The sequence below is a fragment of the Myotis myotis genome, unplaced genomic scaffold (genome assembly GCF_014108235.1).
Source record: "Myotis myotis isolate mMyoMyo1 unplaced genomic scaffold, mMyoMyo1.p scaffold_m19_p_2, whole genome shotgun sequence".
Classification (NCBI taxonomy): domain Eukaryota; kingdom Metazoa; phylum Chordata; class Mammalia; order Chiroptera; family Vespertilionidae; genus Myotis; species Myotis myotis.
Window position 1 is genome coordinate 112,160,846 of NW_023416324.1, and position 26,895 is coordinate 112,187,740.

General features: G+C 40.4%; 1 protein-coding gene across 5 annotated transcripts in view; it reads left to right on the plus strand.

Annotated features, from left to right (window-relative positions):
* Positions 1-26,895, plus strand: part of RNF13 (ring finger protein 13) — a 239,882-nt gene that overhangs the window by 58,174 nt on the left and 154,813 nt on the right. For 2 of the 5 annotated variants that reach the window (XM_036348560.1, XM_036348563.1), the window contains exons 2-3: positions 11,832-11,961; positions 18,803-18,883. In XM_036348560.1, coding sequence (XP_036204453.1) covers positions 11,848-11,961; positions 18,803-18,883 — 195 coding nt within the window. In that variant the 5' untranslated portion in view covers positions 11,832-11,847. The remainder of the gene's footprint in view (positions 1-11,831; positions 11,962-18,802; positions 18,884-26,895) is intronic. The other 3 variants (XM_036348561.1, XM_036348559.1, XM_036348562.1) reach the window with 2 other exon arrangements.

The window sequence follows — 26,895 nt, forward strand, 5'->3', positions numbered from 1 at the left end:
ACAATATTCTTAATTCTATTATGGTTGATATTTTGGGGAAATAGTCAAGAATTATTTCTGTGGAGGAAAAATCAACTTCGGTATACATTAAACATTGGGAACAATTTGTATGTGGTTGGAAAGAATTGCTGTCTTTAGAGACATTTGCTTGCTAACCTTCAAAATTTGAAACTTAAATTTTGTTTCATTTGTTGGAAAAATCAAGTTCTGAAGCAGTTGTCATGGAATCTGAAAAAATTTTGCTTTGATGGTAATAGTTAATAATAACAGATGAGAATTGCTTCATGTTAGAGAAATTAGCTGAGTAACCTTTGGTTTCCTTGGAAAGAACTTTTGGGCATCTTATTATTACTTACAAAGTTAAGGCCCATTGTTCTATTTTGATGTGACACTTTTGCTCAACCATTTCTTTAAAAACTTTGAAAAAACTATGCTTTTTTGGAATTTAACTATACTGGGTGGGGGCAGAAGTAGGCTTACAATTGTATGGAAAATAATAATTAACAAATAATAATACAAGAATAAACTCTGTGTTTTGCATACTCACATCTGTAAACCTACTTTTGTCCCACCCTGTAGTATATGTTAGTTGTTCCAGTTGTTAGAACTCTTAGAAGTCAATGATGTTTTTTAAGGAACACTATGAAGTTATTGATATATTCAGTTATTGTATGAGTTGAGAACACTATTTTAGAGGAATGTTGCAGTATCATATAGAAGTAATACACATATATGACCATGAGCACATTTATAAGAAAAGCAACCTATTAAATGAAATGTGATTTGGCTACTATAAATGTTACACTAAAATAGTTTTAGTAATACACTAAAAATGTTACACTAAAACTAGCTGTTCATACTTTTTCTGTTAGTGCTTGCTACAGTATGTATTCTTTTTATAAATTAATTTATTTTTTTATTCTTTCGATGCATATTGTATAAGATACATTCATGGAGAAGAACAAATTTAAATTACTATCCATTTAATCTTTTTTGCAAACTAGGAAAAGATTACCATTATTTTAGCAGTGGAGTAATTTGGTTCAGTTTTGAAATGCCAGTTATGCTTAGGAATGCAGCTTAACAACTAATGGAATATGAAGTTGTTCAGAGGCTTTCTAATGGAGATGCTTAGCTGTTTCATTAGTGTTATTTAGCACAGAACTAGTTAATGTCAGAATGTGAGTCATCTTCAGAATGAAAAATTACTTGGAAAGGAATTTTTTGAAAGTAATGTTGTTCTTAAATACTTACTAAATGCATTCCCATATGTAAATTGAAGTTTTAGAATATAATTTTCTATAGATGAGTTGTATGGTATTGTCACATATTTAAATGTGAAGTTAGAATTTGCTGTGATGCTTGGGGAAGTTTTTAAATTTTGCAATTACCAGATCATCATTAGATGAGTAACTGGCATTTATGCTCTTGTCATACAATAATCATATGTGCCACCCCGGGTGCTCAGATTCTCAAAAATGAGGCCAAGAGAAAATTAACAAAAGCAAGAGTTGTTTTTTTTTTTTTTTTTTTTTTAAAGATCAACAAAATTAATAAACCTATAGCTATGTTTACTAAGAAAAAAGAAGATGCAACTAAAATTAGATGTGAAAAGGGGAACATTACTACAGATGTTACAGAAATAAAAAACGATTATGAAAGAACACTATGAACAATTATAGAGCAAAAAATTGGATAACCTAGATGAAATGGATCAATGATGAGGAACACACAACCCACCAAAACTGAATCATGAAGAAATAGAAAATATGAATAGACCTATTACTAATAAGGAGGTTGAATTAATCTAAATCCTCCCAAGGAGAAAAGCCCAGGATAAGATGGCTCTATTGGTGAAATCTACCAAACACTTAAAGAACAATTAACAGCACTCCTTCTTAAAGTCTTCCAAAAATTGAAGAGGAAGGAACATTTCCTAGCTCATTCTATAAGGCCAGCATTACCCTGATACCAAAGCCAGACAAAGACACTACAAGAAAAGAAAACTACAGACCAATGCAGGCATGCCTCATTTTATTGTGCTTTGCTTCATTGCACTTGACAGTTACTGTGTTTTCATCAACATTGAAGCAAGACACTCAACAGCAGAAAGATTATGACTTTTTGTAGGATCAAATGATTACCATTTTAAAAAATATATTTTTATTGATTTCAGAAAGGAAGGAAGAGGGAGAGAGTTAGAAACACCAATGATGAGAGAAAATCATTGATTGGCTGCCTCCTGCATGCCTCATACTGGGGATTGAGCCTGCAACCCGGGCATCTGCCCCAACTGGAAATTAAACTGTGACCTCCTAGTTCATAGGTTGACACTCAACCACCAAGCCATGCAGGCTATGCTGATTAGTATTTTTAGCAATAAAATATTTTAAAATCAGGGTATATACATTTTTTTAAGAAATAATGCTATTGAACACTTAATAGCCAACAGTATTGTGTTAACATAATTTTTATATGCATTGGGAAATCAAAAAATTTGTGTGACTTGCTTTATTTTGATATTCACTTTATTTCATGTCCTCTAGAATCAACCCACAACCTCTCCAAGGTATGCTTGTATTTCTTAAGAATAGTGATACAAAGATCCTCAACAAGTACTAGCAAACCAAATTAAACAGGAAATGACTAAGTTGGGCTAATTGCTAGAATGCAAGGATGGTTCAACATATGAAAAGTAATTGGTGTAATACACCATTTAACAACCTGAAGGGAAGAAACCCATGATCATCTCAATGCAGAAAAGGCAAAGGCATTAGACAAAATTTAATACTTTTTTTATGATTAAAAAATATACAACAAACTAAAAAAAGGAAATTACCTTATCATAATAAAGGTCATATATGAAAAACCCACACTTTACATCATACTCAGTCATGAAAGACTGAAAGCTTTTCCTTAAGATCGGGAACAAGACAAGAAGGCCTGTCTTTACCACTTCTATTCATCAGACTACTGGTAGTCCTAGCCAGATAAATTAGTCAAGAATAAGAAATAAATGGCATTCAAATAGGAAAGGAAGAAGTAAAATTATTTCTGTTCACAGACAACATGATCTTACATATAAAGATTTCACAAAAATTTTTATTAGAACTAATAAATGAATTCAGAAAAATTGCAGGATGTAAAATTAACATGCAAAGTTTAGTTCCATTCCCAGATACTAACTGAGCAATCCCAAAGGAAATAAATGAAACAATATTGTTTACTGTTGTAGGCGGCAGGAACTGCACCAGGTGTCTGACTGGTGGGGTCAGATCAAACTTGAGTTTAGCAACCTTGGTATTTGGGTTCTGGCTAGGAAAGAATTCAGAGCCAAGACCCAAACTGTTAGAGAACATCTATATGTATAAAAGCCTAAGCAACCAGCCAACTGGCTGACTGGTAGCTATGATGTGCACTGACCATCGGGGGCAGACGCTTAATGCAGGAACTGCTGAGCTGTGGTGACTTGGCAGCTGCGGTTCTCTGGTGATGCAGCTGGAACTAGAGAGGAGGGAGCCCAGTTCCAGGTTGCATCACCCAAGAACTGCCCTCTTGCAATCTGGGATGTCAGAGAGCTAGTTTTGGCCTGATCCCCACAGGCCAGGCCGAGGGACCCCACCGGTATACGAATCTGTGAACTGGGCCTCTAGTATACTCATAAAAGAGTATGCTAATTAGACCAGGAGACCTTCTGGAGGACCTTCTGGACATCCTCCCAGACAAAGCCATGGTGGTGGGGCTGAGGCAGAGGCGGTTAGGGGCAATCAGGCCAGCAGGGGGGGCAGTTGGGGGTAAGCAGGCTGGCAGGTGGGGGCAGTTGGGGGAGAGCATGCTGGCAGGGGGGCAGTTTGGGGCGAGCAGACCAGCAGTGGGGGGCAGTTGGGGGCGAGCAGGCCAGCAGGGGGGCACAGTTGGGGGAGAGCAGGCTGGCAGGGGGCGGCAGTCAGGGGTGAGCAGGCCAGCAGGGCAGGGCAGTTGGGGGCGAGCAGGACAGCGGGGGGGCAGTTGGGGGCAATCAGACTAGAAGGGGATGCAGTTAGGGGTGAGCGTGCTGGCAGGGGGGTGCAGTTGGGGGTGAGCAGGTGGGCAGTTGGGGGAGAGCAGGCCAGCAGGGGGGCAGTTGGGGGCAAGCAGGCCAGCAGGGAAGCAGTTGGCTGCGATCAGGCTGGAAGGGGGGGAAGTTGGGGCGAGCAGGTTGGCATGGGGGGCAGTTGGGGGCAATCAGGCCAGCAGGGGGAGGCAGTTGGGTGTGATCAGGCTGGCAGGCAGAGTGGTTAGGGGCAATCAGGCAGGCAGGCAGGTGAGCAGTTAGGAGCTAGCTGTCCCAGTTGTCAGAGGGATGTCCGACTGCCGGTTTAAAACTGGCAGTTGGACATCTCCTAAGGGGTCCCAGATTGGAGAGGGTGTAGGCAGGCTGAGGGACCTCCTCCCTGTGCATGATTTTCATGCAGTGGGCCACTAGTTTATTTATAAAATCACAGCTGAAGAAGAAATCATTCCTAGAAGAAGTGGGTTTAGGAAACAAGTTATAGAGGTAAAGGAAGGGCCCTTGGAGCTTGGGAGTGAGGAAGCTAATGGTGTTATGCTTGGCGGGAGGGGAAGGGGAAGAGGGAGGAAAAGGCAAAGGCAGGGGTGTGCTGCGAGTGGGGGTAGAGAGTGCACTGGGTCCTCCAGCCTCAGGGTTTTAAGGGTGGAAATTTTAGGGGAGGTCCTAAGAGAAAATCTTAATAGAATATTCAGCAGCTTTGTCCTTTCAGGGTTGTGTTCTCCACTGATTGATTGGCAGGCAGAAGGGTAGGGGGTCATTATTAAATGCAGTTGGTCCTGAGGCTGGTTTTGTGCTTATCTAGGCCTGGAGCTGTGCTGGGGGCTAATTCCAGTAGGTCATAAATGCAAAAAGTTCATCAAAAGGTTGGTGGACTTTGAGGCTTTAGCAGTGGTGAAGATACATATTATTGCCTGCTGGAATAGCTGAAAGGATTTCCCCCAACCTAAAGACTTGCATATATTATTGCCTGCTACTGGAACAGCTGAAGGCAGTTCCCTCAACCTGACAATGCCTACTGTATACCAAAACCTTACCTTAGATATGTATATCTGCTTTGCTTTAGGGCAATTTGTGTTAATAAAAAGCTAGGGGTCCAGAGATTTGAAGAACTTGGTTACTGAAGCTAGGTCTCCTCTGGTTCCCCACAATGCCTTCCAAATTTATATTTCATATCTAGTCTCTTTATTAATGTACTCACAGCCCCTTCTCCAGATTCCTGAACCCTTCTAGATGCAGAGAAACACCCCAACAGAGCTGAAATACAACTGAGGCATAGATGTTATCTCTAGGGAGGAAAGGACAGGGGTCCAAACTGCATGACCAGCGTTATGCTAGGGGAGGAAAAGTCACCCTGAGGGAGAGGTTCCACCCTACAATTGATTGATTGTCTGCTGCTTAGGCACTTGGGGCTTTCCACCTTGGTTGACCTTTTGTACTTGGCCCATTGTCTGTGCTCTGCTCATGTCTGTCCAAATGCCTACAACATTACAATAGCATAAAAAAGAAAAAAATACTTAGGAATGAATTTATCTAGGGTGGCAGAAGATTTGTACACAGAAAACTACATTATGTTGCTGAAAGACATTAATGAAGGTACAAATAAATGGATAGACATCCTATGTTCTTGGATTGATAGGCTTAATATTGTTAAGACATCAGTATTGTCCAAAGCAATCTAGAGAATCAATGTAATCCCTATTAAAATCCCAAAGACATTTTTTTGCTAAAATAGAAAAATTCATCCTAAAATTCACATGGAATCTCAAGGGAAACAATATTGACAAAACAATATTGACAAAGAGCAAAAACCTATAGTAATCAAAACAATGTTACTGGCATAAAAACAGACATATAGACCAGTGGAATGTAATAGAGGATCCAGAAATATATCCTTACATATATGGTCAAATGATTTTTGACAAGGCTGCCAACACCTTTTATATGGGAATGAGATAGTATCAGTGGGTTGGAGTGACATCCTGTACAACAAAAAGTTGAGGGTTCAATTCCCAGTCAGGGCACATACCTAGATTTCAGGTTTGATCCCCTGTTGGGGTGTGTATGGGAGGCAACCGATTGATGTTCTCTCCCCACTCCCTCCTCTCTCTAAAAATCAATAAACATATCCTGCAATGATGATTAAAAAAAAGAAAGGATTTAAGCTTGTTAACCTTTGTCTCCAGAAGACTTCTTTGAGAAGGAAAGATTTAACAACAAAAAACCCTTTTGTGCTTTTGTTGAGAATGTGTTAATAATGATGGATCTCTTTAACAGAAACCGCATATACTTATACATACAAAAATTTGCATACAACTTCATAGGATTCTTAGTTTTTTCCTAAATTTTCCTTTGAAGGTAGAGAAAAGTGTATTTAATTTCTAGATGATACATGAATAAAGATACAGAGCTGGCAATAGCACAGTGCATTCTTAAAAATAAAGAGTTAGTCAGAGCAAGGGGACATATTAGACTACAGAGGAATGGAATTGTTTTGATTGGACAGATCCTGAAATGGAAAATTTTTGTACCTTTGCCTCTTTTCCAACATTTACTTCATTGGCTGCCTTTCTTTTCCTCACATTTATCTCAAAAGTTCTTTCTTTGGTGAAATCAGTATTTTTCTCTCCTTTTTTCTGCTTTCATCCCCTACTTTTAAATTTTGATATTCTTCAGAGTTTTCTCTAGTCTCTTCTCATTTTAATTTTCATTTTAACATTAAAATCACTGATTGTTAGTGCTTTTTAAATCTCTATGCCTTGGGCAACTCCTAACTTCTACCCAAGAGTGTGGCCTTTGGAGGCACACAGCCTTGGTTTGAATCCTGGTTCTGCCGTTATTTATTGTTTGACCTTGCGCATATTTAGCAGCACATTTTCTCCATCTATGAAATGATACCTACGTTATAGGGAGTTGTCAGGATTAGATGACTTTAATTCAATAACATGCTTAGAACAATGCTTGTTACTCTAAGTACAAGTGATCTGTAGCAGTTGTTGTGGTTATTATTCCTATTTTTAGAGTTATTTTTCCTCTAAACCAGGGGTGGGAAACGTCCAGCCTGCAGGCCATATAAGGCCTGCAAAATCATTTGGTCTAGTCCTGCCAAAGCATTAGGGGTGATTTAATTAAATGTTTGCACAAATATAGCAGGCTAATTTTAAGTTGATAATTTTGTATGGCAAATCCTATATAATAAAGAGGTAATATGCAAATTGACCATCACACCCTCGCACAAGATGTCCGCCCCCATGTGGTTACAAGATGGCTGCCCCCATGTGATCACAAGATGGCTGCCACAAGATGGTCCGCAGGGGAGGGCAGTTGTGGGTGATCTGGCCAGCAGGGGAAGGCAGTTGGGAGGGACCAGGCCAGCAGGTGAGGGCAGTTAGGGGTGATTGGGCCAGCAGGGGAGCAGTTAGGCATGGATCAGGCTGGCAGGGGAGTGGGTAGGGAGTGATCAGGCTGGCAGGCAGAAGCAGTTAGGGGAAATCAGTCAGGCAGGTAGGCGAGCGGTTGGGAGCCAGCAGTCCTGGATTGTGAGAGGGATGTCCGACTGCCGGTTGAGGCCTGACCACAGGGATCGGGCCTAAACCGGCAGTCGGACATCCCCCGAGGGGTCCCAGATTGGAGAAGGTACAGGCTGGGCTGAGGTACACCCCCCCCGCCCCCCCAGTGCACGAATTTCATGCACCGGGCCTCTAGTAATGTTATAAATATCCAAATGGCCCTTGGCAGAAAAAATGTTCCCCACCTTGTTCTAAACTCTCCCTCCTCATCCCCAAACTTGGCAATTGCAGAACATTACAAGGGACATCAAATAGGTCAGTGGTCAACAAACAGAATGTTTTTTTTCCTAGTAATTATGCCTTATTTAATAATGATTTATATGTTTTTATGATATGATTTTTGACCAGAAATTTTCTAATGTGATTGTGTTGGGGGTCCCTGGGGCACCCCAGGTTCAGTGATTCAACAGGAGAACTTACAGGACTCAGAATAGGATTTATTACAGTGAAAGGACATAAAGCAAAATCAACAAAGAGAGAAGGAGCATAGGGTCAAGTCCAGAGGAAATCAGATGTGAGCTTTGATTCCGCCTCCAGTGGAGTCACACATAATATGCTTAATTCCTCATCAGTGAGTTATGAAAACACTAGAGGCCCAGTGCACAAAATTCGTGCACAGGAGGGGAGGAGGCCCCCTCAATCCGGCCTGCACCCTCTCCAGTCCGGGACCCCTGAGGAATGTCCTACTGCCGGTTTGTGCCCACACTATTAACAGATGACAGGTCCATTGTTGTTTCTTTCTTTTCATGCTTAAACCCATTGGAATTAGTAGGTATTCAAAATGTGTATACATTTTGGGGGACACCCTGTATATCTCTAGTCAGCAGTGAAAGGAACCAACGGTGGATTTGGAACCCCCAGACAGGGAACCTCACTCACTCCTCACATGTCTCCCCATTGCACTTTCCACCTTTGCGGGCAGCGGGAGAATTAATGTTTTCTCTCATTAACTGGGGAAAGCACATCCTGTCACCCGCTGCCCGGCAGAAGTGCGCTAGGCCCCAGGCGAGTGAGGCTCAGTCAGAAACAACAATGGAGCTGTCATCTGTTAAAAGTGTGGGCACAAACCGGCAGTAGGACATTCCTCGAGGGGTCCCGGATTGGAGAGGGTGCAGGCCGGATTGAGGGGGCCCCCCTCCCCTCCCGTGCACGAATTTTGTGCACCGGACCTCTAGTGTTGTCATAAATCACTGATGAGGAATTAAGCATATTCTGTGTGACTCCACTGGAGGAGGACTCAAAGCTCACATCTGGTTTCCTCTGGACTTGACCCTATGCTCCTTTGCTTATGGGTGCCGGCACCCAAAGTGCACATTCCTCCTCTGCAGTTGCCCCAGCTATCCAACCGTTTCACTGAGAGAACGGAACTCCTCGCCTCCTCTGGGTTCCTGATCTTGAACGCTGACCAAAGGCACCTCAGCGAGGGCTGCCCGTGCCCACCATGTGTGTCTGTCCACACCTGCTCCTGCCTCAGCACCTGCATTAGTCCCACGGAGGTGATCTTGTCGTTGCACTGTCCTCCGCGGGAACAGGGCATCACCACTCCGGCCTCTTACTGTCATCTCACAGGCGCCCACCCTCAGCACCCTCTGTCTCTTCCTCTTTCTCTGTCTCTTTCCACTCTCTCTGAAAATCAATGGGAAAAAAAATCCTCTAGTGAGGATTAACAAAGAAAATATTAAGCTAAAATTAATGTTAATGAGTCAGAAAAAAAGCACAATGGTCTTATCTGTAATGATGGCTAGAAAAGATTTTGGAGAACACCCAGATACTCTCCAAAGGACCTGAGTGTGCCGGAGGGGATGTATGCACATCCTGTGGGGGACGTAGGCATGCTGGAGTTGATGGAAGTGCAGCAGAGGGGCTGGGGGGAACTTGCGTGTGCCATGGTCCGGGACTGTTGCAGGTGTGTGTGGGTGACAGTGCACTGGGGTACGTTCGCGTGCCAAGGGGCAGGAGAGGATGCGCACACCAGAGGCCTATGGCTGCGCAGATCCACAAACCCCCATGGCGCTGCCAGGAGGACGTCAATCTGGCCTGCCACAGTGGCTGTCCCTGCGACCAAGGAAGCCAAGCATCCTGCCCATGCGCGCTGCGGTTGGCTTGGCTTCCTCAGTCACTGGGGTGATGGAGGAAGCCAAGCCCGCTGCCTGCGTGTGCTCTGGCTGGCTTGGCTTCCTCGGTTGCTGGGGCGATGGAGGAAGCCAAGCCCCCTGCTGCTCTAGCCTGCTCCGCTCCAGCTGGCTTGGCTTCCTCCATCGCTGAGGTGACGGAGGAAGCCAAGCCCCCTGCCCACTCTGGCTGCCGTCATCTTTGTCGCATCAATTTGCATATTCCCTCCTTATTGACTGTGGGTACCGCCATCTTTATTCTGAAGTGATGGTCAATTTGCATATTACTCTTTTATTAGATAGGATTTGGAAATGTCTGCTGGGAAAGCTCATAAATACAGTGCCTATGGTTTACACTGGGTGCTGTTCATGTAGCCTAGCATGTACCAAAATTTCAGATTCCTGGAAAGAAAGTTTAGGCAGAGTTTAGACACAAGAAGCTGTTCTTATCAGGAAATGATAGGAGCCCTTCTGAAATCTATGTTCCCAGGTGCCAGTGAAGGGCCAGCATTACAAGGAGACCTTTCTAAGGATAGCAGCCTCAGGCCTGTTATGTTAGCTTTTTTTCTGCACATGGGTATATTATAAAATGTACTTTACCTAAGAAACCAATATCAATAAATCTATACATTTTACCCTAACCATTTTGGCTCAGTGGATAGAGCGTCGGCCTGTGGACTGAAGGGTCCGGGATTCGATTCAGGTAAAGGGCCTGTACCTTGGTTGCAGGCTCCTCCCCCGCCCATGCCCTGGTTGGGGCTCCTGCCAACAACCAGGAGGCAACCAATCCATGTGTTTCTCTCACATCAATATTTCTCTCTGTTTTTCCCTCTCTCTTCCACTCTCCCTAGTAACCAATGGAAAAATATCCTCGGGTGAGGATTAAAACAAATCTATACATTTTAAAAGCAGCTTTATTGAGATATAATTCATACACCAAAACATCTACCCATTTAAAATGAACAGTGCAGTGACTTAGTATATTTATTCAGTTGAGCATCGATCACCTCAATCTGATTTTAGGACACTTTTATCACCCTGCAAAGAAACCCTGTTCGTATCTGTCCATCCCCTCCCTTAATTCTTAACCTCAGGCACAGGCAACCACTAATCTGCTTTCTGTCTCTGTGGAACAAATCTATACATTTAATAGATTTTGACCATTATTTCATCTCTGATATTAATGGGTTTGTAAGGTGGTAGTTCACAAATTATTCAGAGATATTTCTCTTTCAGTGTTTGTTATAGAACCAGTTTGAGTCTGTGGTAGTCTCCTTACCAACAGTAGTCATCATCACAGTTGTTATTACATGAGTTGGTGGTATTTAATGAAGTAATTCTTTATAAAGGCAAACTTTATGCTCACCTTTAAGTATGCTATATAGTTGGTTGAGGCTTACTGATGAGAATTTTGAACTCAGCTTGGTTAACATTTAGTCCTTTCATGATATCTTTTTGCTATGAGATAGGTAGGGACTCATGTAGAGAATTGCATGAGGTTGGGAGAGGTATCTGCACTATTGCTCTTAGGATGTAGAGCTATTAGGATGTAGAGACGGAAAAATGTATATATTAGGAGAGAAAGGGCAAAAGTATTACTTAAAGTGTTTTGTTTTTTTTACATTATCTATAGGCACAATGTGCAAGAATAAATAAAAAGTAAATTAAATGTGAATTTATCAATTATATTTAAATAATTATAAAAATTTCTTAAAATTGTAAAAAATTTAAAGCAAAGGTGCTTGTGAGTTTTTAAATCATTATTTGGATTGAAACCTAGTTTTCCCCAAATTGAATTAGTAGATGAGTTGTACTGTAAACCAACAACTATGGGAAGATTTTTTTTTGTGGTTAAAACACAGAACTTAATCACCATGAGTTTTGTAAGTTTTGACTAACCTTGGGTGTTTACCTAAATATTCAAATCTGTGTAAATCCATGCTTTTGAAATATGCTTTTGAAATTAAAAAACATTTAATTTTAATGTTTTCATCATCATAATTAAAAGAGTTATTTTTGGATATCAGGAATGAATATAGCAAGTCACTTATTTTCAGGGACAAAGCACCAGAGTTCATTGTTATTTACCTGCTTATCTTCCAGGTGATTTGACAGCGAGATGCTGCTCTCCATAGGGATGCTCATGCTGTCGGCCACACAAATCTATACCATCTTGACTGTGCAGTTGTTTGCATTTTTAAACCTACTGCCTGTAGAAGCAGACATTTTAGCAGTAAGTATTGTAAAATTTATTCATGTCTAAAAACATCCCTTAAAGAAAAGCTTTAAAAGTCCTAAATGGTAGAATTTTATAAGGTGTTTACCTAAAAATATATGGGCACATACACATAGTTGTTACTTGAAAGTGGGGGACCTTACTCATCTTTTTACTGCTGAATATCTAACGTAAGATCTAATGTACAGTAAATACCTGATAGATGTTGTTATTCTTCCAAGTGTGCATGCTCCCAAGAGTGCTCATATGCATGTATAGCTAAATGCTGTGTATTTCTAGAATCTTACTGTTTTTCTTGATAATTAGTATATATGTAATGACTTTAATAATGTTATTTTTTAAAATTGTACAAGATGTCTATAGAAAATATTAAACTGCCCTACCTGGTTTGGCTCAGTGGTTAGATGGTCAGCCTGTGGGCTGAAGGGTCTTGGGTTTAATGCTGGTCAAGGGCACATATGTAGGTTGCAGGCTGGATCCCCATGCATGCGTGGGAGGCAACCCACTGATGTTGTTTCTGTCTCTTCCCCTCCCTTCCACTCTCTCTGAAAATCAATGGGAAAAAAAAAATCCTCTGGTGAGGATTAACAAAGAAAATATTAAGCTAAAATTAATGTTAATGAGTCCGAAAAAAAGCACAATGGTATTATCTGTAATGATGGCTAGAAAAGATTTTTAGAGAACATTGCTCCTCAAAACCTTTGTGTCCTTTCTAGGCATCTTACTATCCTCTAAACTGGGAAGTGTATCTGTTTTCTATTTCTAATTTCTGTGAAGCTAGAAAGAGAAGAATTAACTGTGTGTGTGCATGTGTGTACCCATGCACATCTATACTCTAGGTACTGTGCTAAGGTTTACTGTTTTCACTTTTTGCTTAGTGACATTAGGTGAGAAATAGAAGGGTTGGAATTGTTGCTGATCAAAGCTTGATGTGGTCCTCAGCCATGTGTCTGGATACTGTAGCACTTATGGTCTAGGATCAGTGTAGAGCCTGGGAGAAAACGAAGCTGGTTTCTATACCTTATCTTTTGAAGGCATAGCAATTCTAATTCCTATGAGATTTCTTACCCTCTGTTTCCCTCTTTAGGAGAGAACTGGCTGATTAGATTATTTTCTAGAAAAGTGGATTTTTTTTTAAGTTGGAATGGAAGCAGAATTAAGAGTTCATTATTATTCAAATCTCTCCTCCAAATTAGTCCCCAGAGTGCTTGGAATATTTTTGGGATAACTTTTGAAATGAGGTAGAGGATGTATGAATGGTGAAGTTCTTGTTGTCTACCTTTTTCCTTTGATTTCTTTCATTTCCTCCTCCCATCTTCCTCTTCTCTCTATTCTTTCTAATGTCTGCCACTCCTTGTTGTCTTTCTTTCCTTTTTACCTGAAGTGGATTGTTACTCTATGGTTCAGCTATGATGGGTTAAATGACTGTGGACTGCTCTGGGAACTGAACCGCTGTGTGATTTTTTTTTTTTTTTTTTTTGTTTAAAGCAGCAGTCGCCAGCCGGTAGCCAATTGACCTCTCCCTAGCCAACCCCACCCCCTGGCACATGCCCTCACCCCCCTAGTGTCTTTGTCCATTGGTTATGCTTATATGCATGCATATAAGTCCTTTGGTTGATCTCTTACCACCCACCCTCCCCTTCCTTTCCACTGAAGTTTGACAGTCTGTTTGATGCTTCTCTGTCTCTATATCTATATCTATTTTTTCCCCATCAGTTTATGTTGTTCAACATATTCCACAGATGAGTGAGATCATGTGATATTTATCTTTCTCTGGCTTGGTTAATTTTGCTTAGCATAATGCTCTCCAGGTCCATCCATGCTGTTGTGAATGGTAAGAGTTCTTTCTTTTTTACAGCAGTGTAGTATTCCGTTGTGTAGATGTACCCCACTGTGTGATCTTGATCAAATTACTTAGCCGCTGTAAGTGCCTCAGTTCCTTCATTTATATGCTGAGGTGTTACAGTGATGATTAAGTAAGGCAAACTGCTTAGAACAGTATCTGACACACAGTAAATGTTTTATCTGTTTTATCTGCATTTCTAATTATCATTCTCTTCATCCTTCACTCACTCCCTTGAGCAATGTATGAGACTGCCCAAGGTGAATTTTTTAATAGAGATAGAACAAAATATTAAGTACAGAAGAACAATCAGTTCTTGCCATCAGTGTTCCCTGTGCTTTAGGCAAGTAAGTGAGAAATGTATGATGTTATCTGGTGAAGGAACTGTGAGCATGGGAGTTGCTCATGGCAGGAGGAGGAGGAGGAGGAGGAGGAGGAGGAGGAGGAGGATGAGGAGGAGGAGGAGGAGAATGGGAGTTGCTTAAATCTGGCCTTTGTGCTGACACTAAAAGATGGAAGGCTGACATGAGTACAGAGATAGTTGGAGGGGAGTGGGTTGTAAAGACTGAGGAACTGGATGTGGTAACACAGTTATTCAAAAGAAGTGAGTCAAGAGGTAGAAAATATTAGTTCTTCCTTTTAATTGAATGAGAATATCCTTGAAATCTTAGTTTGCAGCAACACAGATTTCAATAAGTTGGTAAAGATTGATTCTAATTCCATTTTGGGATAAGTATGAGTATTCTGCTTTTGAAATGATAAAGTCAGTTTTAGTCTTGCTATTTGTATGCCAGATGATTTTATTTTTGGCATTTGAATTCTCCCATTTAACTGTTAATATCCTGACAACAGTACAGCTGTCAGATATTAACAGTTAAATGGGAGAATTCAAATGCCAAAAATAGAAGAGACTATTGGAGATGCCACTATAGTGTGTTGCTAGCTAGTCAGTAAGCTCCCTAGATCATGAGTACCTGGAAGTCAGGACTGTCTTACTAAACCTTATGTCTCATGCCTAGAGCAAGTTACACAGTAGGAATTCAGTAAATCTTTGAACTGATAAATAGCTTTTCACTGGATATTTAGTTCTTTTATGTTTTCTTTTAGTAGTATTCATTCCTTGGTACTTTAGATTGTTGTTGTTTCTGTTAGCAATTCATTTTCTTTTCATCTCTTATCTCGTTTCTCTTTCCTTTGATCCAAAGGAAATGTGAAATTATTATGTAGGTTTATATATAGAAACATGGAACCTTAGAATTGGCAGGGGCATGACACTTTAGAGATAACCAGATCAATGTTGAATGTTCTGAGGCTCATAAGCTACAAGTGACTTGTTAGCTTTGAGTAGGGCCATGATTTTATTGAGAAGTAGTATCCATCTTATATTGTTTTAGAGCAAGTCAAACAACCCAGTTTTGGTTTACTCCCAATCTGCTTTTTGATTCTGTTGAAGAGATTTGTCAGGGACAGAATTCGTTGCTTGGTAGGTGCTTGTGCGGGCCAATGGGCAGAATAGGAGAGTAGCACCCAGTGGTGTGAATGGATTGGATTACACAGCATGGTAGCTCTAGCAGTTGAGTTAGAATCTGAGCTAAATTTAACGTCTCTTAAGTCTCACTTTACTTTTTATGAAAATGAGACTGTATGAGAGACAATGTAGGGCAATGGGTTAAGAGCCAGGGTTCTGGGGCCAGACTGCATAAATTAGAATCCTGGTTCCTCTAATTTACTAGAGCCAGTTATTTTCAACATCTGTGGTCTCTCTCTAAAATGAGGATGAAGATAATAGTGACTGACTTTATAGGGTTGTTGTAAGAATTAAATAAGTGAATACCTGTTAAGTGTTTATGATTGTTAGGTTAGGTGGCTCAGGAGGCGGCATAAGAAATAAAGAGTCGAGTGAATCAGAAAAGAAAGGAAGGAAGGAAAGTTTATTCTGCGTCCCCGGGAGACCCATGTACTCCCAAGGACAGGGCACGTGGATTCACGCCAACAGGGAGGGGAGCGCTTTTTTTATACTGTGGTTGGGTGAGGGGCGGGGACATGAGCTGAGGTATTCAATTGGGGAAGTTTCAGCTGCAGGGGATCAGCAAGGTGTTCAGGAAGGAGTCAGTATCTGTGTGGGGGTCAGTGTTGATTCAGGGAGAAGCCAGTATCTGTGTCTGGCATGCTGATCTGCTAGACATGCCAGGGGGAGTCCATTATCTCATCACATGTCTGCATGTATCTGATTCTGGGCTCTCTCCGACCTAACAATGATGTCATAAATGCTCAATAATTGTTACTTTCTAAATTAAATGAAACTTTCTATTAAGGCTGCTGTCAAAGAGGAGAATTGGTTTAGGAAAAGACCTTTTCAAAATATGTGCATTAAAACTGTTATACGTGGTAATCACTGCAGATGGGATTCCTGAGAGGAGTGACTTTATTTTCTAATTCAAACATTTTAATAGTGAACATGCTTTAATTTCAGGAGCAGCAGTCTCCCCTCAGTAGTAAAAATGTAAAGCACTTTGTGCTAAAGATGTTTCCATTTCTCGTATTCATGATAAGAACTGTTTTTTTTTTAAACAATTTATCTATCCTATTAATAAAAGCCTATGTGGTTGTGACACTCTCATGCGGTGATGCCCTCATGCTGTAAAGAGCAATCTCCAGGAGGCTGTGTGTGCAGTGGGCACATGTGGGTGGGCGGGGCTGCAAGTGCACGTGGGTGGGCAGAGGCTTGATGCTGTGTGCCCAGTGCGGAGGCGGGTCCCGCAGCTCTGGCCTACCTCTTTGGGGTAATCTATCGAGGAGCCCCGGATGGGTGGGCGAGGCCTACCTCTTTGGGGTGATTGATTGTGGGGCTCCCGCACTGTGAGAGGGCACAGGCCAGGCTGGGGGACCCCCCTTCAGTGCATGAATTTCGTGCACCGGGCCTCTAAAATATATATATAAAAAATATGCAAAGTGCCCCCTCGGGAGTTCGACTGACCAGGAGTTTGATCGCTCGCTCTGACGTGCGCTGACCACAGGGGATGGCGCGGAATGAAGGAAGGCCCCTGCTGGCAGCCGGCAGCCACTAGGGACCCTACCCGTGCACGAATTTTGTGCACTGGGCCTCTAGTGGGACTATAAGAGGCATTGTGAGGCAATCCTTAATTTGCTATTAAGAAAAGACAAAGTAATTTCAAAATGGGTTTCACTCAATAACACAACTGATTCCAAGTCCTAGTATTACAAGTACTATGTAGGTCAAGGCAGATATTTTATTTCTGAACTTCTAATAAAAAAGTGAAACTCTTCAATAATAGGAAATGATAAAAAAAATACTTCAGTATAAAAAAGTACTGTTTGCACGCATTTGTATTTTTCTTTGGTCTATCTATGTTGATCTAGATCAGTTTCTTTATTTTACAGTAGTGTCTTTGGCCTTGGAAGAGTTAAATGAGTTTCTCAAATTCAACACAGAGCTGATCATAATTGAATTAAATCAATTAAAGAAAGGTCTTTTACTTAGAGATTAAATGATACATGTGGTGATGGATATAATAGCACTTTGTGACTCTAAAGCACTTTGTAATCCTAGTGCACTCTGCAAAGATGAATTAGTGTTACAGTAGGAAATTACTCACAAGCAGCGCTGACCTCCAAGTATAACACCAGGCTGACTATTCCAGAGGTGACACAATGGATAGGTTCAGAGACTAAATTCAGTTGCTTGAATCACACAGTTTATTGAATTAATTACAAACATACGGTGAGAAGTACAGGGAATAGATGGATATGCTGAGACACTTGGGATAGGGTACAAGTGGAATGTAAGAACCATACTGCCTGAGTCCTGTGTTACTGTCATCAGTTTGTCCAGTCTCTCTCTGCTGCATTAGCTTTCCTTGGTGACAGGGTGGTTACCAGGGTCTGAGCTGAGGTTAGCAAGGGGACTTGACAGATGGAAGGTGTCTGGATCCAACCTTTGCTTGCTCTATGGGAGAGATGTAAGGTATTTGCATGTGAACACAGCTGTAACTTGCTGTTAACCTGAAGAACTATTTATCTGCATGTCTCTGGCATATGACACATGAAGCTAGAATGGGGATCACCAGTAGGTGTTTGATTTAGGGATGATATAGCCATCAACCTGGATGTGCGACCTAATCCATGTTTATGAATATTTAAGTTTTGCTTGATCCTTCTATCCTTTTTTATCTATACATGACAGTCTTGCTTTGTTCCATTCTTTTTATGTATATTCAAACAAATATGTTCGATTTTTTTTGCCTACAGTTTATGGCAACTATCTGAACTTCTAATGCACCATACAGGTTTTGTCTGTGTTTCTAAAGTTACTTATTTACTATTTACTTGTTTTGTTTTGTTCTGTTTTGGTAGAGGACTGATAAATATTTTAGCATAGGAATCTATATCTATAAGGAAGGGGAAAGTTGTTAAAATAGGTTTTCTGTATATATGTACTTCATTCAGTTTAATCCTTTCATTGTTTAGCCCTAGATAAAAATGTTCAGATTATATAAAAAATAACAATGCTTTAAAAGTAGGATTTGATACTCTTCCTTGCTTTGGGGAAAATGCATTTTTCATAGCAAGGGCCAGAAATCCTGTAAATCTCTTCCAATAAGTCAGACCCTATAATATAGAGAAAATAAAGTGGAATCCTGCTGGGAAATAATCTTTCTAGAAAATCTCTTGCTAGGGTATTGTCTGCGGGAAAAACTCAGAAAATAGTGGGCAGTTTAATGTTATAGAATTATTGCTGTTGTTTAATTATTATATGAAATCAGAATCCAATTTAAGCAGCTGTATATGGAGTAAATTGTATGTATTCTTTGCTATTTTAGTGGATGCACATTTATAAAATTATTTTTCTTATAATAAACTGTGATAATAAATCAGAATTGTGGAAATGAAAACTCAAATAATTTAATAAACTTTTTGTTTTTGATGTGATGTTTAAGTTGGTTGTAACTGGATTGTTTCTAATTTTACATTTAGTATAATTTTGAAAATGTGTCTCAGACATTTGATGACCTTCCAGCAAGATTTGGTTATAGACTTCCAGCTGAAGGTTTAAAGGTAAGAAAATAGTAATATATGATTACAGCACAAAGTATTTAATATTAGGTGACTTTATTTTAAGAATGAAAATATTTATTACTATTCCTCATCAGAAAACCTGTACATATTCATTTGTACAGGGTTTAGACTATTCAAAAGGTATGAAGAAGAAAGTGGAAATCACCTATGATTGTATTATTCTGGACTAGCCACTGTTAAAATTTTGGTATACAATATTTTAGACCTGTTTTCTAGAATATATGCCGTGGTGTGTGTGTGTAGATATGTGTGTGTATATATTTATGTAAATGCTTGTATAGATAATGAATCTGTATTTAACACTAATAGGAACATACTACTTGGTTGCCTGCCTTTTTCAATCATATATCTAGAAAATCTTTTCATGCTAACAGAAGTGGTACATTTTTATTTGCATTGGCTGCATGGTTTTGCAATATCATAAAACACTATGGATTTTATAATATTTATTTAATTTTTCATAGTGCATGAATGTCTTTATCCTTGTGTGTTTATTTGTATAAGATCATGTAGAATTGCTTTGTTTATGGAACACATGTTTAAACTTTTGTTGGTATTCCAGGATGCCCTTCTAAATTTAGTGTCTGAGGCTGTCCTTATACCATATTTAATACTAGATATTACCAAATATTATTGATTGATAAAAAAACTGAGATTGATCATCTTAATGTTTTTTGCCATGTGTGTATGTGTGTGTGCGTATGTGTGAAAGAGAGAGAGAGAAAGAGATACCTGTTAATGTTCTTTGCCTATTTTTAAATTAAGATATTGATTCTTATTGATTTGTAAGAATTCTTTTTTTTTTTTAATATATTTTATTGATTTTTTACAGAGAGGAAGGGAGAGAGATAGAGAGTTAGAAACATCGATGGGAGAGAAACATCGATCAGCTGCCTCCTGCACATCTCCCACTGGGGATGTGCCCGCAACCCAGGTACATGCCCTTGACCGGAATCGAACCTGGGACCTTTCAGTCCGCAGGCCGACGCTCTATCCACTGAGCCAAACCGGTTTCGGCAAGAATTCTTTATATATTGGAAGTATCAATCTATTGTTTGCCAATATGCTTCAGATTATTTTCCCCAGTTTTTTGCTCATCTTTTAACTTTATTTAAGGTTTAGAATTTTTATTTTAGTTAAAAATTGCTATTTTTTCTTTCTCCTCTGAGGTCATAGTTAGAAAGTATTACCCATATTACCCATTCCAAGGTAATATGAAGTTTTTATGTTATGTAAGTCAGAATATATGAAATTGTGTTTATATGTACCATAGAATGTTTTTAGTTTGTTAAGTACAGTAAAACTATTATTCTCAATTAGGTTGAGAGGCACCTCTGGGTTTTAATTTTTTAAAGTTAAAAAAAAATTACTTTTAGTATATGTGCTGCATGCATGATTTTAAATTATGTTTATAAATTCCCAGTACTGTATGACTATTTCTCACTGTAAAATATATGTATACAGAAGAAAAAGGAAAGCCTTCCTTCACCCCTTCGTTTACTTGTACATATCAATCCCACTTTTCTCTTTAGAGTTAAACATTAGGGTGTTATCTGCTATTATAGGCCTTTAGATCTTTTTTTCTGAATATTTAGCGCTTTTAGTTCATAAATTTATAAACTCATAAAGTTCTTACGTGGTTATCATTTGTGTATATGGAAGGTTTCTTAATTTTTATAATGGAATCCCTTCTAGCTAATTTACCTAGAAAGGGATAGAGATGTTCAGAGTATCATAGCCTGGAAAAGCAGTTTCCAAACTGTTTCAGGAATAAAACCCAGAATCACCTGTAGACCTGGCTTGATAAAGGATTAATGCAGTCACTGACCTCCAAAGCACATCCCCTTTTCTCTGATCAGGAGGCCTCTGTGGTTTCACCTCAGAATATTCTGACTCTGTTGCTACCCAGCTAATCAAGGAGCTATCCTTTGCCAGCCTGTTTCCCCAAATCTAACACTTGGATTTTTCTCACTGACCAGTTGCAGGCTAGGTAGTGACTAACTGCATATTTAGTGAAATATTAGCTATGAGGGAGGCTGCTCTCAACATAAGAAATGTTCAACCCCGTAGAGACTTTTTGTCTGTTCTTCCCCAAGTTCATTGAACTCCATATCTGGTAGATTGTGTGCCTCCATTTGGTTTAGTTCTTTTTCTGGAGTTTTTCCCTTTTACTTCATTTGGGATGTGTTTTTTTGTCTCCTCATTTTGGCTGCCCCTCTGTGTTTGTTTCTATGTATTAGGTAGATCTTGGCAGGGTGTCCTTATATAGTAGGTGTCTTGTGGAGCCCAGTGGCACAGTCTTTCTGATCACCTCAGCTGGGTGCTCCAAGAATGTGGGTTGTATGTGCCCTCCGGTTGCAGTTCCTTGGGTGGGGATTGAGCCTCAGACTGCTTGGCTGGAAGGATTAGCCATGATCATAGTGTACCAGCTGCTATGCAGGGACTGACAGCATGGAGTGGGATTTGCCGCAGTGAAGCTCTGGTGCCTGCTGAGACTACCCTTTGGGTATGCTGTTTGTGGAGCTAATGGGTGATTCTCTCTTGTGGTCTGAAGCTGGCCACCAGGTATGTTGGTTTTGAGGACTCTTGTGTGGGGCTCCTGTTCAGGCCAAGGTCAACTGCTGCCTGTGCTTGTCCCTGGGTTACCTGGTAGGAGCTACAAAGTGATCCACAGGCGGTAGCTGCCTGTGGTGGGCCTGGAGGCACGTGGGAGAGGCCACAGGATGAACCAAGGCTGACCACTCTACAAAGCAGTCCTGGGGCCAATCAGCAAGAGGCACAGGGCATGGTGTGTCCATTAGCCACCTTCCCAGACCCTTTGGACTTTTGAGAGTTATTAGGGCAGTCTGCAGCACTAGTGAGATGGCTGCCTTCAAGGATGGCCAGAGCTTTGGGTGGGGCAAGGTCTCAGGGAGTTTCAGGGTAAGGTAAACGGTGTTCACCAGGTTAATGTTCATCATGTTAATGAATATTCAGATTTGGCACCATTGCTGGGGCTGGGGCTGGGGCCTTTAAGCCAGAGGTAAAGGGCACTCTAAGGCCAGTCCTTGCCTGCCTGGGGTCTGAGGATCCTTGAGAATTTTTAAGAAAGTCTGAAGCGCCTGTACCTTCAGGCCATGTCGGGGGAGGGTTCAACATAGGGACAATCTGCTGTCCCTCCAGCCCTCACCTGGAAGTCTTACAACTCAGTTTCTCTATGTATGTTTCTTGTACCTTTCACTACTGTTTGTTCAAAGGAGTTTAGGGTGAGTGTGGGCAACTGAGGCTGTACACAGGCCCTTGAAGAGGATGCCTGGGTTTCCAGCAGCACTCTCATCTGGATAGAGTCCCTGCTGATTTTCCAAGCCAGATGTTGTAGAGACTCCTCTTCCTGGCACTGGAACCCTGGGCTCGGGAGCCCATTGTGGGACTGGGACCCCTTACTCCTTAGGTGGGACCCCTGCAGATGAGATATCCCTCCTGAGGTTTCTCAACCATCACATGTGGTGTGGGTCTCCTCCCCTCCTACCAAATGTGGCTCCTTTATATCCTTAGTTACAGGAATTCTGTCCAGCTAATCTTCAGATGGCTTTCCAGGTTGATTGTTCTATAATTTATTTGTAATTTTGATGTGGTCATTGGAGGAAGCAAACACAGTATTTACCTATTTCACCTTGACCAGAAGCATCCATGGTATCTTTTAATCAGATTTTATTATAATCTAAAATCTAACTCATTGATAAAATATATAATCTAAACAGGTTATAAATCTAAAATATGATAAAATATATAACCACAAAAGATTATTGGGAAGAATTCTATCAGTGTGTAAAAGATGAGATGTTACTTTGAGGTGAAAGATACTCAGTTACTGCTCTGAATAATGTTATAAATGTAATATCTAATTTGCGAAGAGGTTTTTGAAAACCCTTTCTTTTGATCCAGTTAACTTTTTATTTTTTAAAAATTCTCACTGGAGGATATATTTTCATTGATTTTAGAGAGTGGAAGGGAGAGAGAGAGAAAAACACACACACATCGATATGAGAGAGAAACATTGGCTATTCTTGCCCCAACTGGGGATCGAACCACAACCTAGATATATGGCCTGACTGGGAATCAAACCCGAAACCCTTTGGTGTATGGGACGACATTCCAACCAACTGAGCCATCTGGCCAGAGCAAGGGCTTTACTTTTTTTTTGTTTGTTAATTATCATCCGTGGGATATTTTCCCATTGATTCTTAGAGAGAGTGGAAGGGAGGGGGAGAAACAGAGGGAAACATCAATGAGAGACACATTGATTGCCTCTCCCACGTCCCTATCCAGGGCTGGGGATCGAGCCTGCAACCGAGGTACATGCCCTTGACCGGGAATCGAACCCATGACCCTTCAGTTCGTGGATTGACACTCTATCCACTGAGCCAAACTGGCTAGGGCAAGGGCTTAACTTTGAATTGGTCCATAACCCTCACATTTCTATCTTATTCAGTGCATTTCTTGATGTGCAAAAAGACTTGGAAGGAATGGCTGTTGGATTTGCAGGTGGTATGAAGCTTGGAATGGTTAATATACTAATGTTTGCCCTTGAGTGTTAAAAGATAGGTACCGAAAAGAGTAGAAATATAGCTTAGATGCAACATGTCAAAAATTTGTTGAAATAACTGATGTACTTGCCAAAAGCCTAATTCGATTTTACAGAACATCAGTAGAAATATAATGTCTAGAACACGTTAAAAGAGTGATAGCTTAGGGCACCGTTCCATTTACTAGGTGGGATGCTGCCCAATTCATGAATTGTTGAATAAAGCCAGTTAGATCTTGAACTTAAAAAAAAAAAAAAAAAAAAAAAAAAGAGCAATATCTGTTGTTATATTGGTCAGGTCATTTATAGTACTATGGTCAGTTTTTGGCACCCAACTGAAATACAGTAGAGTTTAAGAACCAAGACAGAATCCCAGCAACAACACAGAGCAGGGTAACGATTAAAGAAACAGCTCTGGATAGTTGACCTCCCCAAACCAGTTTTAAGTGCGATAGAGAAGCCGTATAGCCTCAGAGGCCAACCCCAGAACACTGCCACCCAGAGGCTGAGCCACAAACTGACTCTTTGCTAAACACAAAATAAGGCAGTCTGGGAAACAAATACGGCCTGCTTTAAAATAAGGACTGTGGTTTACAACACAAAGGAACAGTGTATCGCAAGGAAATTCTACACTCTCCTGAATACCTGGCAGGACTAAGGCGAGCCAGACTGATGAGTAAAAGAACTGAAGGACCTTCACTACTGCAATTTTTTTTTTTCTTTTTTCACCTTTTAACTAAGAAACCAATTTTTTTTTCTTCTTTTTCCATCACCTGATTTTACCCTTTTAATTACTACATTCTTATTTTTAACCAGTATTATTACTGCTACCATTTTACCATTTTTTAAAGTGCCATTTTATTTTCTCTTTATTTTATTTTGGGATTAGTGTTCTCCATTCTATTTTCATCGTTCCTTTAGCAACAATTTTCCCTACCTCAATTTTACCTCTATGCTAAAACCCTCTCCCTCACTTTTAACATTTTTTTGTCCTGTTTCTCTTACCCTATTCCTGCGTTAGATTTTCCCTATTCCTTCTGTTTACCTCCTGTCAAAATTTCACCCTACTTATATATCCTATTTCCAATCCACTGCTCTAAATCTTTATACACATACCCCTTATCTTTCTTCACTATCCAAAATTTTTTCTTCTTCTTTTATCTTTCTATTGTTTTGTTGCTGTTTGCTTGATTGTTGAGTATATTGTTTTTTTGTTGTTGCTTCCTTTTTTGTGTGTGTGTGTGTGTGTGTGTGTTTTAGGACTGGTTGTGAGGCTGTTTTGCTTTTTATTTTTATTTTTTTTCTGCTGGTTTTTCCCCTCCCTCCACCCATCCCCCCCGGTTATTTTTGTGCTTCTGTTTTCCCTTGCCTCTCTTGATATTATTGGTTGTTTCTAGTTTGCATTCATCTCCAGGGAGCTGTTGCTGGAATTTGTTGGGATTAGTGGCGGTTCTATAGGAGTTTTCTCCTCATATAAATAGTCTCTTCCCCTCTTCCACTTCATTCTCTCTTTTCACTCTTTTTTTTTCTTTTCTTTTCTCTCTTTTATTTTCGCCCCTCCTTTTTTCCAGTTTCATTTTTGCACTCTTTTTTTTGGTCCCTACTTTTCTTTTCTTTTCTTTTCTTTTCGTTTCTTTTCTTTTTTCTCTTTTATCTTTTTCTCTTCTTTCTTCCTTATCCCCTAATTCTCTTAATTCGGGTGGTCACCTTTATTTGGGGTTATTAATATCGTGAATATATTTGTGTTTAGTGCCTGGTACGTGGTGCCTTGTTGTGTTGTATTTTGTGTCTTTAAATCAATGCAGCAGATCCAAGCAACAGCAGCCTCCTGAGCACCACACCCTTTGTCTGAGGAACAGCAGCTGTACGTGAAACCTCCCCCCACCAGCTAGAAGAGCCACCACAGTTGTGAACAGCACCCACCAGAGGAGCTGCTGCCAACTAAGGAGCAGCTCTACCGCAACCGCCCGAAGAGCAACCACAGCCCAAGGAGTCACTGCCACCCAGGGAGCAGTCACTGAACGTCTCAACGTCTAGATATGTCAGTGAGATCAAACATGGGTAGACAAAGAAAACCCCAAAGGAAAGAAAAGGAGGACTCGCCAGAAAAGCAGCTAAGTGATACAGAGGCATGCAACATGACAGAAAAAGAATTCAGAGTAAGGGTCCTAGACTGCATAAACCGGACAGAGGAAAAAATCAATAACATATGCAAGAAGCTAGAAGAAACAGCTGAAAAAATCAGCAACTTAAGTAAGACCCAAGAAGAAATGAAGAGCGATATAGCTGCAATAAAAAACACCATTGAAAGTATCAACAGTAGACTAGGAGAAGCGGAGGACCGAATTAGTGAATTAGAAAACAAGGAAGCAAAACACACCCAAACTGTACTGCAATTGGAGAAAAAAATTAAAAGACAGGAGGAGAGCCTAAGGGAGCTTTGGGACAACATGAAACAAAACAACATACGAATAATAGGGGTGCCAGAACAACAGAAAGATGAACAAGGATTAGGAAACCTACTCGAAGAAATAATATCAGAAAACTTCCCTGAGGTGGGGAAGAAAAAAGTAACACAAGCCCAGAGAGTCCCAAACAAGGTGAACCCGAAAAGACCCACACCAAGACACATCATAATTAGCATGGCAAATGTTCAGACACAGAGAGAATCTTTCAGGCTGCAAGAGAGAGACGGAAAGTTACATACAAGAGATCTCCCATTAGATTATCAAATGATTTCTCAACAGAAACACATCAGGCCAGAAAAGAATGGACAGAAATTTACAAAGTGATGCATAGCAAAGGACTGAATCCAAGAATACTCTGTCCAGCAAGGCTATCATTCAAAATTGAAGGGGAAATAAGAAGCTTCACAGACAAAAAAAGGCTAAGGGAGTTTATCACCACCAAGCCAGCCACGCAAGTAATGCTAAAGAGACTGGTGTAAAAAGAAGAAATAAAAAGCTCAGAGAGAAAAAAGCCACCCAAAAAAGAAATGGCTACAAACAAGTACCTTTCAAGAATTACTTTAAATGTAAATGGACTAGATGCTCCAACCAAAAGACATCGAGTGGCTGAATGGATAAAAAATCATGAGCCATACATTTGCTGTCTACAAGAGACCCACCTCATTAGAAGGGACTCACACAGACTGAAAGTGAAAGGATGGAAACATATCTTTCAGGCAAATGGAAAGGAAAAGAAAGCTGGGGTAGCATTACTTATATCAGAGAAAATAGACCTCAAAGTGAAGGCCATAACAAGAGATAAGGAAGGCCACTTCATAATACTAAAGGGATCAATACAACAAGAAGATATAACTCTGGTAAACATATATGCACCCAATGCAGGAACACCCAAATTCATAAAAAAACTACAGGAAGATATCAAAGAAGAGATCGACAACAATACAATCATAGTAGGGGAC